This window comes from Trichomycterus rosablanca, chromosome 4 (genome assembly GCF_030014385.1).
Source record: "Trichomycterus rosablanca isolate fTriRos1 chromosome 4, fTriRos1.hap1, whole genome shotgun sequence".
NCBI classification, from domain to species: Eukaryota; Metazoa; Chordata; class Actinopteri; order Siluriformes; family Trichomycteridae; genus Trichomycterus; species Trichomycterus rosablanca.
This window is the reverse complement of record NC_085991.1, coordinates 37,877,236-37,890,800: the sequence shown is the minus strand read 5'-3', so window position 1 is coordinate 37,890,800 and position 13,565 is coordinate 37,877,236. Positions and strand designations below refer to the sequence as shown.

The window sequence follows — 13,565 nt, the reverse complement described above, 5'->3', positions numbered from 1 at the left end:
AATATCATTATTATAAAAAAAAATTATGTTTAATTGGTTATTTTTTTATTACTAATAAGTTATCTTTTTCTACTATTAAATTTTAATATACCTTAGACAAATATGCAAAATAAAAAAATAAACTGTAAAATACTTGTACTTGCATTGTGCCTACAGGGTCTCTAATTTTAATTTTGTTTTTAGATAATAAAAAGAATGTACTGCAGTAAAGGTTCTTCACTGGGTAAAATTATTTTATAAATTACACTAATGTAGCTTCACAAGCACAGACTTCTTTCTTACAGAGAAAAGTCCATGCTAATGAAAACCTCATTCGACATATGTTCCAGCAGCTTCTGACAGTCCTGCCTAATCATCAGGACAAATCAGTCTCAACCAGATATGTTTTGTCATTTTAATTTTTCTAATTCTTTTTATTTTAATTTTGTATATGTAAGTCATAATGAAGTAAAAAATGAAGTAAAGCTTAGAGCAAAGAGGTAGTTGAAGAACGACCAATGGTACCACCTAGTGGTTAATATAGATTTGCACATAAATTACTGTGGTGCCATCTGGTGGTCGAAAATAAAAACACAATGAGAAAATGCAGCTGAGAAATGTTTAAGGCTTAAGTTTTTAAGAGTACCTCACTCTTAATTATGAATGAATTAATAGCTGTAGGGTCAATTAAAGTATCTGTTTATTACGTCAGAACCATCAACACAGGTTGGTTATATAAGGGGTGGATGGATTCACTGTTAAATGTCTCACTAACAGCATTATTAGCACCAGTGGACAGTTACATGTCAGTATTGTCTGTTACTTTTTATTTATACTAAAAATCTAACATTTTCCACATTAAAGAACACATTAAAAAGGGTATTTTCATTGAAGTTATTTTATGTCCTGCACTGTGTGTGTATGTTCGTGAATGTTTGTGGGCAGGTGTGCATGAGGCATTGTACTGCACAGTATCTGAAAGCACATACAAATCATAAATAAAAAAGCTGCCTATGGACTCTTCTGGACTGTTCTGTTTTACCTGATGATATTTTGCTATTTTTTTTTTTTATTGTTTTAGTAATTGAATGACAGCCCTAACTAGGGTTGGGCTTTAAAATATAAATTATTATTTGTGTTCTATTAAACACTAACTTAACTTTGACTTCAACACAAATAATTAATAAAAAATGAGTGTACCTTCTCTCCTTGCTGAATCACAACATCGGTTGGTCTACTAAACTCATCAACTTGCCCTGGTGGCCCCGGAGGTCCCTGTACCCCCTGATAACCCTACACACACAATAAAATACAAAGAATGTAGAATAAGAAAATGCATTAATAGAATAACACTAATTATCCTAAGTTCTTGAAATAATCTTTTTCAGCGGCTCTTACCTGCTCTCCTTTTGGCCCTTGGAAGTTCAGTCCCATATTTCCCTAACAGAAAACAATATTTTGTAATATGCAATATTTGTCTGTATAACTGAATAACAGAAACTAGCATTAGTGATTTTACAGAGAAACACGGGGTTAGACATGAAAAACAAAGGGTAGATCAAAAAAATCAGGATACCTTAGGACCTGATGGTCCAGGAAGACCAGGAGGACCCTGTAAAAAAAGATATTCATTAACAGGTATTTACAAACAAGTATAATCAAAATGAATACATCTGATCTACTGAAATTTAGAGGAATATAACTGAGATACTGCACTCGCTATACTTATTCTTATGAATAAAAAAAAATACCATTATTTCATTTAATTTTTTGTTTTACCACGGCTTAATCCTGTCAAGGTCACAGTGGGTCCGGATTCCCTACAATCAACGTACACAATTCACTAACACACCCAATCGCATGGCCTTGACCATAACCTTATCAGACATAGACAATCATGACTGTATGTAGACACCAGACTAGCTGATAGCACTGCTGGGGATTCAAACCATCGATCCCAGCAGTAGTAAGCTAGCATAAATTAGATTTTTTAATTTTACATTCATGGCATTTAACAGACGCTTTCATCCAAAGCGACTTACAAATGTAGGCCAAACAGTGGCAACTTGGTGGTGGTGGTGGAGCTTGAACCAGCAAGCACTGCTGCTGTACGATTACTGTGCCACCTGAGCACTGCAAATACCATCATTATCTACTAAATTATTACAAATGTATTTCTGTATTTATTACTTCATAATAAAAAGAAAGCTGCTCCCCAAACCATGCAGTACCCTCCTGAATACTATGAACTAGATAGCACCTTACTAGTAGTAGTATGTGGTTTAGAACACTGACTAAATTAAGTGTCAAACAGCAAATAAGCTCAATGTAGTGAAAGAATGATGCACCTTCCTTTTTACCATATTGTAAAAAAGTTGGATTATTATTATTATTGGATATGATATTGGATACTTCAGTAGAAGTACTAAAAACTTCATACAACACCCGTGACTTCGCAAGAACAGTCTGTGACTGAAGCAGAATAAAGAAAACTAATTTCATACCTGGTAACCTCTCTGGCCAGAAGGACCAACAGGACCTTGCAATCCAGGCAGTCCCGGCTGTCCCTACACAACCAGACACACAAGCAGGTTAGTGACAAAATATATTTAGCTTGAGCTCAAGTGATACAAACCTATTACATGTACTAGTTTACCACAGACAGCAATTAAGTATTTTTGTCCAGTGAAGTAATCAAGGCCATATGCACCCACACACACAATCAATCACTCTTTTTTCTTTGCAGGTTTTAATACATTCATGTGAATATAATAAGAATGAGTCTGATACGTTAGATACAGAGAGTTTTTTTTATATTAAATTACATTTACAATCCAACTACAATATACGTAGTTTGCTTGAGTAATTTCCTATAATTCTTTCTAAAGTGTTCCGATGATTTTATGTATAACAAGACGATTAGATTATAAGATAGGGCTATTTGCTCAAATACTAGTCACCTCTGTCTCAAATCCTGAAAAATTTAACATATATAATAGTAATAGTAACTGGAAGCGCAATAGTATAGTATTTTAAGAATGTTAAGAAATCTCTTTTTTTTTTTAAACAAAAACGCTGTTAAAATCAAAGCTAAAATCTAACTAAAATGTCTGTATAAAAAAAACAAGCAATTATCAAAAAAGAATCACAGCAATAAAACAAACACACAGAATGAGCTGCTTATTTCACATGTAAGTCAATGAGAAAACCGTTTGGCCACTATGGCTACCTGACATTATCTTACCAGCCAAGGTTGTCGCTACATCTCCTATTTTATTGTAAAAGTATTAAAATTGTGTTTGAAAGTGGACTTTTAGGATTAAATAAATATATATGTGGATAATCCTGAGCTTAATCATTATCAGGAATCTTTTGTTAGTTTTTACAGTCTTAAAGATTATATATATGTGCTTTTTTCTCCCAATTTAGTGTAGTCAATTTGTCTTCCGCTGCTGGGGGATCTCGGATTTGATATATTGCTACTCACGCCTCCTCCGATCCGTGCACAGCCCTTAGCGGAACCCTTTTCCACCCATGCACTCATGCACCCACCCACATATTTCGGTCAACCCTCTCTGCAAGCACTGCCAATTATGCCCCCTAGATGGCGCCAAGCCGACCGGTGGCAACACTGAGTTTCAAACAGAGGAGTTCAGAATCTCAGCACTGGTGTGCTAGCGGAATATCCCGCTATGCCACCTGGGCGCCATTGTCTCAAAGATTTTGATGTTTTATATTGCTGCATATGCTTCACTTTCCCTGCAGAAAAAAATACATGCAATAAATAAAATGAGAAATAAAATGAGAAAAACCTGACTAGTTACAGTATAGTACATCTAGTATACTAGTCTGACTACACCTCTGTTTAGTGATCGATGTTTAATCATAACCAAGAATAAATTATCAACTTAGTTCTAACATACAGATACAATGTTTACAGTTAGCTGCCACAAACAGGGATTCAGTTTTAAAAGGCTTGATGACATACCTTAGGACCTGGTGAACCCTCACGCCCAGGTTCCCCTTTTGGGCCAAAATCTTCTGAATAAATGACATCACTAGGCTCTCCCTGCCAAGGCAAAATAAGAAAGAGATTATAATACTTAACAAGCTGTGTGCTCCTGTCTCACACTGTTCTACAGCAAAATGCTTGGTATTATTAAGAAATAGAACGTACAATTGCAGGAAAAAAGTAAGTAAACACTTTGGAATTAGCTGGATTTTGGCATTAATTACTAATGGAATGTGGTCTGATTGTTTTCCCAATTATCCACTAAGACAATCTAACTAAACTAATGACACACAAACAGTTGTATTGTTCGAGGCAAACAACTTTTAGAAGACCTCAGAAGATGTGTTATAAGTTTAGTCAAAAAGCTTTTTCTATTGTTAAGAGTGAGATAACAATCAGACCACATTATTAGAAACTGATGCAAAAATCCAGGTAATTCAGATAGGGTTTACTATCAATAATTTCCTTTATTAAACATACATTTGTAATGGGGAGCTCGGTGGATCAGTGGTAAAATATTCTAGTCTACTAGTGCTGAGATCTCAAGCTCTCGAGTTTGAATCCTAGCTCTGCTATCAGCCATCTGGATGCCTACACAGACAATAGCTGAACAGGGTTTCCTTATAACTGCTGTAATTACAGCCACTGCTGGCTGAGCAGTGGCGCCTCCTACACAGTGAGACTGGGGATAATGGAGATGTGCATGACTTTCTGAGTGCAAAACGGATCCCCACATGAACCCGCCTCGTGCAAGTAAAATATTGCGTTCAGTATTGCACATGAGTCAGAGGGGGCAAGTGATGGTTGCGACCCTCCTCGGTTAGAAGTGGAGGGTCTCCAGCAGTAAAGACGAATTATGATCTGTTAATTATGTTAACCAAATCTCCAGCTGTGCTATCCAATGGCCAGGCATCTACATACAGACATGAATGACTATGTCTGATGGTGAGGGGGGATGGCTGAGACCCTGCGATGGATTGGCGTCCTTTCCAGGGTGTGTTACCCCCATTACTCCCGGAGGTTTAAGAGAAACCGGACCCACATGGCACTGACCAGGATAAATCATCTTGTATGGGTTTACTAGGGTACCAGATGTAAAGTAATAAGCAGTGCCATTATGATTTTTCTTTCAGAGAAGTAATAAGTTTAGTCTTTTTTAATGGATTACTTTTTTTGTGGTAACTACCAATGCTAGTTTTTATAAAGTATTAAAGAAAAAGGAGATATACGGTGTCTAAATCATGTTTTAATATTGTAAAATAAAGTAAGTTGTTATGTATAAAAGTGTCTCGCTTTAAGCCTCTGTGTGTGCTCCTGAGGTGCCACGCCCCCCTCTCCATGAGCACACTGTCTCCTGCCACACCCCATTCCTGATTGGCTCTTCTGGGCTAATTAGCTCCAGCTGCTCCTGATAAAAGGAGGCAGCTTCTCTACAGACTCTGAGAACTATTGAACTGGACTGGATTTATGGTGTGGAACTCTGTTTTGGACTCTGTTTTGGACTCTGTTTTGGACTCTGTTTTGGACTCTGTTTTGGACTCTGTTTTGGACTCTGTTTTGGACTCTGTTTTGGACTCTGTTTTGGACTCTGTTTTGGACTCTGTTTTGGACTCTGTTTTGGACTCTGTTTTGGACTCTGTTTTACTGTTTGTTTCTAGCTTGTGTTACTAGCCGTGTGCTTAGCTTGTGTTACTAGCCGTGTGCTTAGCTTGTGTTTCTAGCCGTGTGCTTAGCTTGTGTTTCTAGCCGTGTGCTTAGCTTGTGTTTCTAGCCGTGTGCTTAGCTTGTGTTTCTAGCCGTGTGCTTAGCTTGTGTTACTAGCCGTGTGCTTAGCTTGTGTTACTAGCCGTGTGCTTAGCTTATGTTACTAGCCGTGTGCTTAGGTTGTGTTACTATGTAAATAGCACTTGTCTTCATTAATAAATATATCCTTGCTTTAGTTCACATCTCTGCGTGTGTGTCCGCCCTTTTGTCTAGCCGTAGTGCCCCACCGTGACATAATAGTTCTCCTCGTTAGGACACAGCGAGATGGCGGTGGTTATTGAATTCCCGGAGTTTGACTCCATGGGGTTCCATCAGACCTTTGCACTTTGTAGGCCAGCTCTCTATGATTGAAGCAACCATAGTGTTGAAGGCTTCCTCCTTCAGAGCCGGCTCTATTTGCAGTACCTCAGTGACCCTAAGCCCACTGAACAACAGCAAGTGCTGTTTATGATGTCTCGGCTTAGTGGTGCAGCTCGCAGATGGGCTAGGAAGCTCTGGACTGAGAAGGGAGCTGAGCTTAACTCAGTGCAAGGGTTTAAGGGCCTCATGCGGGATACATTTTCTGGTACTCAGGTTCGGGTGAGTCCTTTGCCAAGTCCGTCTGTTTCCTTGACTCGTAGTCAGTCTAAGTCTTTGGTTAGGAAAGTTTATGATTGTATCCTGCCAGTTTGGGTAGCTTTACGTTCGCCGGTGTCAGTCAGTCCAGTCCATGTCTTCTTCACTAGTTCAAACTAGTCCAGCTACTGTGTCGAATCCAGTCTCTCCAGGGTCCAAACAGCTGACTTCTGACGCATATCCAGGGTCCAAGCAGCTGATTTCGGACGCCTCTCCAGTGTTTTCGCAGCTGAGTCCAGTTTCTCCAGGGTCCAAACAGCTGACTTCTGACGCATATCCAGGGTCCAAGCAGCTGATTTCGGACGCCTCTCCAGTGTTTTCGCAGCTGAGTCCAGTTTCTCCAGGGTCCAAACAGCTGACTTCTGACGCATATCCAGGGTCCAAGCAGCTGATTTCGGACGCCTCTCCAGTGTTTTCGCAGCTGAGTCCAGTCTCTTCAGGGTCCAAACAGCTGACTTTTGACGCATATCCAGGGTCCAAGCAGCTGATTTCGGACGCCTCTCCAGTGTTTTCGCAGCTGAGTCCAGTCTTTCCAGGGTCCAAACAGCTGACTTTTGACACATATCCAGGGTCCAAGCAGCTGATTTCGGACGCCTCTCCAGTGTTTTCGCAGCTGAGTCCAGTCTCTCCAGGGTCCAAACAGCTGACTTTTGACGCATATCCAGGGTCCAAGCAGCTGATTTCGGACGCCTCTCCAGTGTTTTCGCAGCTGAGTCCAGTCTCTCCAGGGTCCAAACAGCTGACTTTTGACGCATATCCAGGGTCCAAGCAGCTGATTTCGGACGCCTCTTCAGTGTTTTCGCAGCTGAGTCCAGTCTCTCCAGGGTCCAAACAGCTGACTTCTGACGCATATCCAGGGTCCAAGCAGCTGATTTCGGACGCCTCTCCAGTGTTTTCGCAGCTGAGTCCAGTCTCTCCAGGGTCCAAACAGCTGACTTTTGACGCATATCCAGGGTCCAAGCAGCTGATTTCGGACGCCTCTCCAGTGTTTTCGCAGCTGAGTCCAGTCTTTCCAGGGTCCAAACAGCTGACTTTTGACACATATCCAGGGTCCAAGCAGCTGATTTCGGACGCCTCTCCAGTGTTTTCGCAGCTGAGTCCAGTCTCTCCAGGGTCCAAACAGCTGACTTTTGACGCATATCCAGGGTCCAAGCAGCTGATTTCGGACGCCTCTCCAGTGTTTTCGCAGCTGAGTCCAGTCTCTCCAGGGTCCAAACAGCTGACTTTTGACGCATATCCAGGGTCCAAGCAGCTGATTTCGGACGCCTCTTCAGTGTTTTCGCAGCTGAGTGACTTTTCTCCAGTGTTTTCGCAAGTGACTTCGGACACCTCCAGGGTCCTCACCATTGTTTCAAGAAGTTTCTCAAGGATTTTTGCAGCTGACTTCGGACGCCTCTCCAGGGTCCTCACAGCTGTTTCAAGGAGTTTCTCAAGGATTTTCGCAGCTGACTTCGGACGCCTCTCCAGGGTCCTCGCAGCTGAGTGACGTTTCTCTAGTGTTTTCGCAGTTAACTTTGGACGCCTCTCCAGGGTCCTCGCAGCTGAATGACGTTTCTCCAGTGTTTTCGCAGCTGACTTCGGATGCCTCTCCAGGGTCCACGCAGCTGAATGACGTTTCTCCAGTGTTTTCCCAAGTGACTTCGGACGCCTCTTCTCAAGGGTCCTCGCAGCTGACTTCGGACGCCTCTTCGCCAGGGTCCTCGCAGCTGACTCCGGACGCCGCTTCGCCAGGGTCCTCGCAGCTGACTCCGGACGCCTCTTCTCAAGGGTCCTCGCAGCTGACTCCGGACGCCTCTTCTCAAGGGTCCTCGCAGCTGACTCCAGACGCCTCTTCTCAAGGGTCCTCGCAGCTGACTCCAGACGCCTCTTCTCAAGGGTCCTCGCAGCTGACTCCGGACGCCTCTTCTCAAGGGTCCTCGCAGCTGACTCCGGACGCCTCTTCGCCAGGGTCCTCGCAGCTGACTCCGGACGCCTCTTCGCCAGGGTCCTCGCAGCTGACTCCTGAAGCCTCTTCGCCAGGCTCCACGCAGCTGGTTTTTGGTCTCAAGTCGGCGCTCCTCGATGGCGCTTTTGGTCTCAAGTTGGCGCCCCCCGATGGCGCTTTTGGTCTCAAGTTGGCGCCTTCCGACGGTGCTTCTGGTCTCTCAACGGCGCTGCCCCTCGTCGGCGCTTCTGGTTTTCCGTCCGCGGCCTGCGTTCCAGCATTTTTGTCATGCCTGCCTCAGAACTTTTTAAATGACTTCAAATTTGCCCCGCAGGGCCCAGGACCTCCTTGGTTTTGTTTTCTTTTTTGGTAAAGGCACTCCAGGAGTAGTGCCTTTGGGGGGGGCATCTGTCACGCTTTGAGCCTCTGTGTGTGCTCCTGAATTGCCACGCCCCCCTCTCCATGAGCACACTGTCTCCTGCCACACCCCATTCCTGATTGGCTCTTCTGGGCTAATTAGCTCCAGCTGCTCCTGATAAAAGGAGGCAGCTTCTCTACAGACTCTGAGAACTATTGAACTGAACTGGATTTATGGTGTGGGACTCTGTTTTGGACTCTGTTTTGGACTCCAAGGGTGACCTGGAACGTCACTTCCGGTGGTACGCACGCTGAGACGCTAGCCTAGTTGTTTGTTTGTAGCCTTTAGCTAAATAACTTTTTATATACGTATGTTTTAAACATATAATTTATACGTTAATCTTCCGTGTGTTGTTGATTTAGTTTTATTTTGTTTATCGTAAAAAAGCGCTTGTGTTTACTAACGTAAATTCGTGCTGTGTTGGAAACTAGGAAACTTCTGCTACCGGCATCCGAACGAAGCCGGTTTTGTTTGTTTTTGTACTTCAGCGCATAAACATCATTATCCAGAATTAAAACCGTTTTCGGTCCGCACGTTTGTGTTTGGTTGTGTTCTGTATTTCAGCTCTTAAAACACCTCTGTTTTGTGGGGAGTTATAACCGTTTCTGTTCGTAGGAAGCGCGTTTATTTGTTTTGTACACCAGCGCATAACACCGTTTTCCTTTAGAATTACAGCCGCTTTTGTCCGAACGAAGCGCATTTGTGTTGCTTTGCTTGGTGGTTTTTGTATTCCAGCTCATCATCGCCTGTTTCATCCGGAATTAAAGCCGTTCTTCTGTGACTACCAGCAGAAGCGCCGGTGAATCCAACATAAACATCATCTCCAACTCATCTTGTAAAGCTAAGTATATTACTTTGTTACTATGGCTCCAGCAGGAGCTTTGTATCCATGTTCCGAGTGTAATATGTTCAGTTATTCCTTCTCCGTGTTTAGTGATAACTTTACATGTGATAAGTGTAGATTAGTGGTTAGTCTAACGGAGAAGATCTCAGTGTTAGAAGGGCGCATTCGGGCGTTAGAACAGACTACTACTAGTGAGGACTTAGATTCAGCTGTAGCAGCCCCGAATGCCAGCAGTTCAGGTACAGAACCCCAGACTCCGGCATTAGAGCCCTCACAGCGGGGCGACTGGGTGACGTCTCGGCGACATAGTCGTAGGGAAAAGCACCGACCATCTCAGTTGCACGTGTCCAACAGGTTTTCCCCACTCAGTGAGCCACCCGCTGAGAAGCCTGTTAATGTAAGTGCTCTGGTTATAGGAGATTCTCAGCTCCGACACGTGCGTATTGCAACCCCCATAGAGACACCAGCAACCATAGTCACTTGTATTCCGGGGGCCAGGGCGCCTGACATCAGAGCAAACCTGAAAGTGCTGGCTAATGCTAATCGTAGATTTTCGAAGATTGTTATCCACGTCGGCACTAATGATGTTCGTTTACGGCAGTCTGAGGTTACTAAGAGTAATGTTAAAGAGGTGTGTGAGTTAGCTAGGTCGATGTCTGAGGCAGTAGTGTGCTCTGGCCCCTTACCGATTCGACCCAGTGGCGAAACCTACAGCAGGTTGTTGTCGCTGAACCGCTGGATGTCTAAATGGTGCTCAGAAAACTGCATCGATTTTGTAGATAACTGGTCCACCTTTGAGGGAAGGCCTGGTCTTTTGAAGCGGGATGGTGTCCACCCCACGTGGGAGGGTGCTGCTCGCATTTCTTGCAGCATAGGTGACAGGCTTTACCACCGCGTTAGTGTAGCGGCAGATAGTGTTAAATGACTATCCAGAGCCAAGACCAGGCAGCAGACTAACAGGCCTAACCGACTGTCTGCGAGTCGCCATCGGACGTCACCTGGAATCCTTAGGTCACAAACCATTGAGACTGTGTCTGTTTACCGTGGCAGGTGTAAGCCAAAACAAAATCAAAAAGTATGTCATAATAACTTAATTAAAATTAATCTAAATGAGCATCATGAAAACCCTAGTAAAGTTAAACTAAAGTTAGGACTTCTAAACATCAGGTCACTTGCATGCAAAACAGTAATTGTAAATGAAATAATTACAGATAATTGTCTTAGTGCCCTGTGTTTAACCGAGACCTGGGCTAGACCTGATGAGTATCTAGGTTTAAATGAAGCATCTCCTCCGGGTTACAGTTATGAACATAAGCCACGTCTTAGCGGTCGTGGTGGAGGAATAGCCGCAATTTATGATAAAGACATAGGTCTTACTGTAAAATCAACTCCCATAACAAACTCGTTTGAAGTTCTTATCTCTGACATAACCAATAAATGTTCATCTGATAAAAATAGTATGTTTAAACTGGTTACTGTTTATCGACCCCCTGGTCCTTACTCAGAATTTCTTAACGAATTTGCCGATTTTCTTTCTAAATTAGTTTTATCAACTAAGAAAGCTTTAATTGTTGGTGACTTTAATATTCATTATGAGGATAAGTGTAATCCACTCAAAATTGCGTTTGATTCTATTTTAGAATCCTTAGGCATCACCCAAAATGTAACAGGACCCACTCACCGCTGTAAACATACCTTAGATTTAATACTTACTTATGGTATAAACATAGACAACCTGGAAATTATACCACAGAATGACTTAATCTCTGATCACTCCCTACTAATATATGAAGTGTCCCTGTCCAATAATATACAGCAACCAAATCGTTTTAAATGTAAGCGCACTATTACATCTGCAACTGCAGCAGCGTTCATAAACTGCCTACCAGAATTACCAAATATATCAGCATCAGAACCTAAAGAACTAGATCAGGCAACTCAAAACCTAGAGACCGTACTGCGCACAACCTTAGATAACGTAGCCCCACTCAAAACTAAACTGATTAGGGAGAAAAAACTTGCTCCATGGTACAATGACCACACATGCGCACTTAAACAAGCAGCACGGAAATTAGAACGTAAGTGGCGTCACACTACACTGGAGGTGTATAAGATTGCTTGGAAAGATGCTCTAACTGAGTATAAACATGCACTTATAAAAGCTAAATCTGTATATTATTCATCCCTAATAGAGAAAAATAAAAACAATCCTAGATTCCTTTTTGAGACAGTGTCCAAATTAACTAAAAACGTTAATGAAACTGAATCTAATATACCGCCTGACTGTACCAGTGATGATTTTTTAAAATTCTTTAATGACAAGATAGAAAAAATACGACTTCAGAGTCAGAGTGTGTCACTTGCCAATGTTAAGTATGGACTCACTCCAAGCAGCATTGGTGATAATAGTAACGAGTTAATCCAACTAAATTCCTTTAATCCAATCTCCCAAAATGAACTAACTGTGTTGATTAAATCATCGAAGTCATCATCGTGTATACTCGATCCTGTTCCAACTCGTTTACTTAAAGATTTACTCCCAGCTATTGTAGAGCCCCTGCTTACATTAATCAATGCATCCCTTAGCCTTGGGTATGTACCTAAATTGTTTAAAAGTGCTGTTATTAAACCCCTGATTAAAAAACCTAATCTTGATCCACATGTTTTATCTAATTATAGGCCAATTTCAAACCTTCCTTTTGTCTCAAAGATATTAGAAAAAGTCGTTTCCAAACAGCTATGTTCTTATTTGAATGAAAATTGTATTCATGAAAAATTTCAATCAGGATTTAGACCCAACCATAGTACCGAAACCGCATTAATTAGAGTAGTTAACGAGTTGTTAATGTCTTCTGATAATGGATGTGTCTCTTTTCTTGTTCTATTAGATCTTAGTGCAGCGTTTGATACGGTCGATCATAACATTTTACTGGAGAGGCTAGAAAATACAGTAGGTGTTAAAGGACTCGCACTCTCTTGGTTTCAATCATATTTGACTGACCGCTCTCAATTCGTTTATGTAAATAATAAATGCTCAGAAACTACAAAAGTAAAGTGTGGTGTTCCACAGGGGTCGGTACTTGGACCGCTATTATTTACACTCTATATGCTTCCACTAGGTGAAATTATTCATAAACATGGCATAAACTTTCACTGCTATGCAGATGACACACAGCTGTATATATCAGCCAAACCAAATGATACTGACACAATCAGTAAGATAGAAGATTGTGTAAACGACATAAAAAACTGGATGTCGTGTAATTTTCTTTTACTTAATTCAGATAAAACTGAGGTTTTACTTGTTGGCTCTAAAGCTGCAAGAGACAAGTTGTCTAACCTGGTGCTAAACTTAAACACGTTCTCTGTTACTCCCAGCCCAGATGTAAAAAACTTAGGTGTCACAATAGATTCAGATCTCTCCTTTGATACACACATTAATAATATTACTAGAGTTGCTTTCTATCATTTGCGTAATATCTCTAAAATAAGAAATATACTATCTGTTAATGACGCCGAAAAACTGATCCATGCGTTTATAACTTCTCGGTTAGATTATTGTAATGCTCTTCTAACTGGATGCTCTGGTAGATCCTTAAACAAACTCCAGTTAGTTCAAAATGCAGCAGCTCGAGTGCTAACTAGAACTAGAAAATTTGATCATATCACTCCTGTTCTATCATCTCTACACTGGCTGCCAGTTAAATTTCGCATTGATTACAAAATACTTTTACTAACCTATAAAGCGCTACATGGTCTGGCTCCACAGTATCTGAGTGAGCTTATTAATTACTACAACCCAGCACGTCCACTTCGTTCACAAGATGCAGGGTTACTTATAGTTCCTAAAATTAAAAAGACCAAAGCTGGTGGAAGAGCATTTTCTTACAAAGCTCCACAACTCTGGAATAATCTTCCTGCCTCTGTTCGGTATTCGGACACAGTCTCAATGTTTAAGTCTAAACTGAAAACATATTTATTTTCTCAGGCTTTTGATTAATATAGACAA

At 41.7% G+C, this 13,565-nt stretch overlaps 1 protein-coding gene across 1 annotated transcript in view; it reads right to left on the bottom strand.

Moving 5' to 3' along the window:
* col4a5 (collagen, type IV, alpha 5 (Alport syndrome)) overlaps positions 1-13,565 on the bottom strand; it is a 94,571-nt gene that overhangs the window by 33,752 nt on the left and 47,254 nt on the right. The window contains exons 9-13 of the mRNA XM_062994255.1: positions 3,968-4,048; positions 2,484-2,546; positions 1,556-1,591; positions 1,378-1,419; positions 1,180-1,272 (exon numbers count right to left, since the gene is read on the bottom strand). Coding sequence (XP_062850325.1) covers positions 1,180-1,272; positions 1,378-1,419; positions 1,556-1,591; positions 2,484-2,546; positions 3,968-4,048 — 315 coding nt within the window. The remainder of the gene's footprint in view (positions 1-1,179; positions 1,273-1,377; positions 1,420-1,555; positions 1,592-2,483; positions 2,547-3,967; positions 4,049-13,565) is intronic.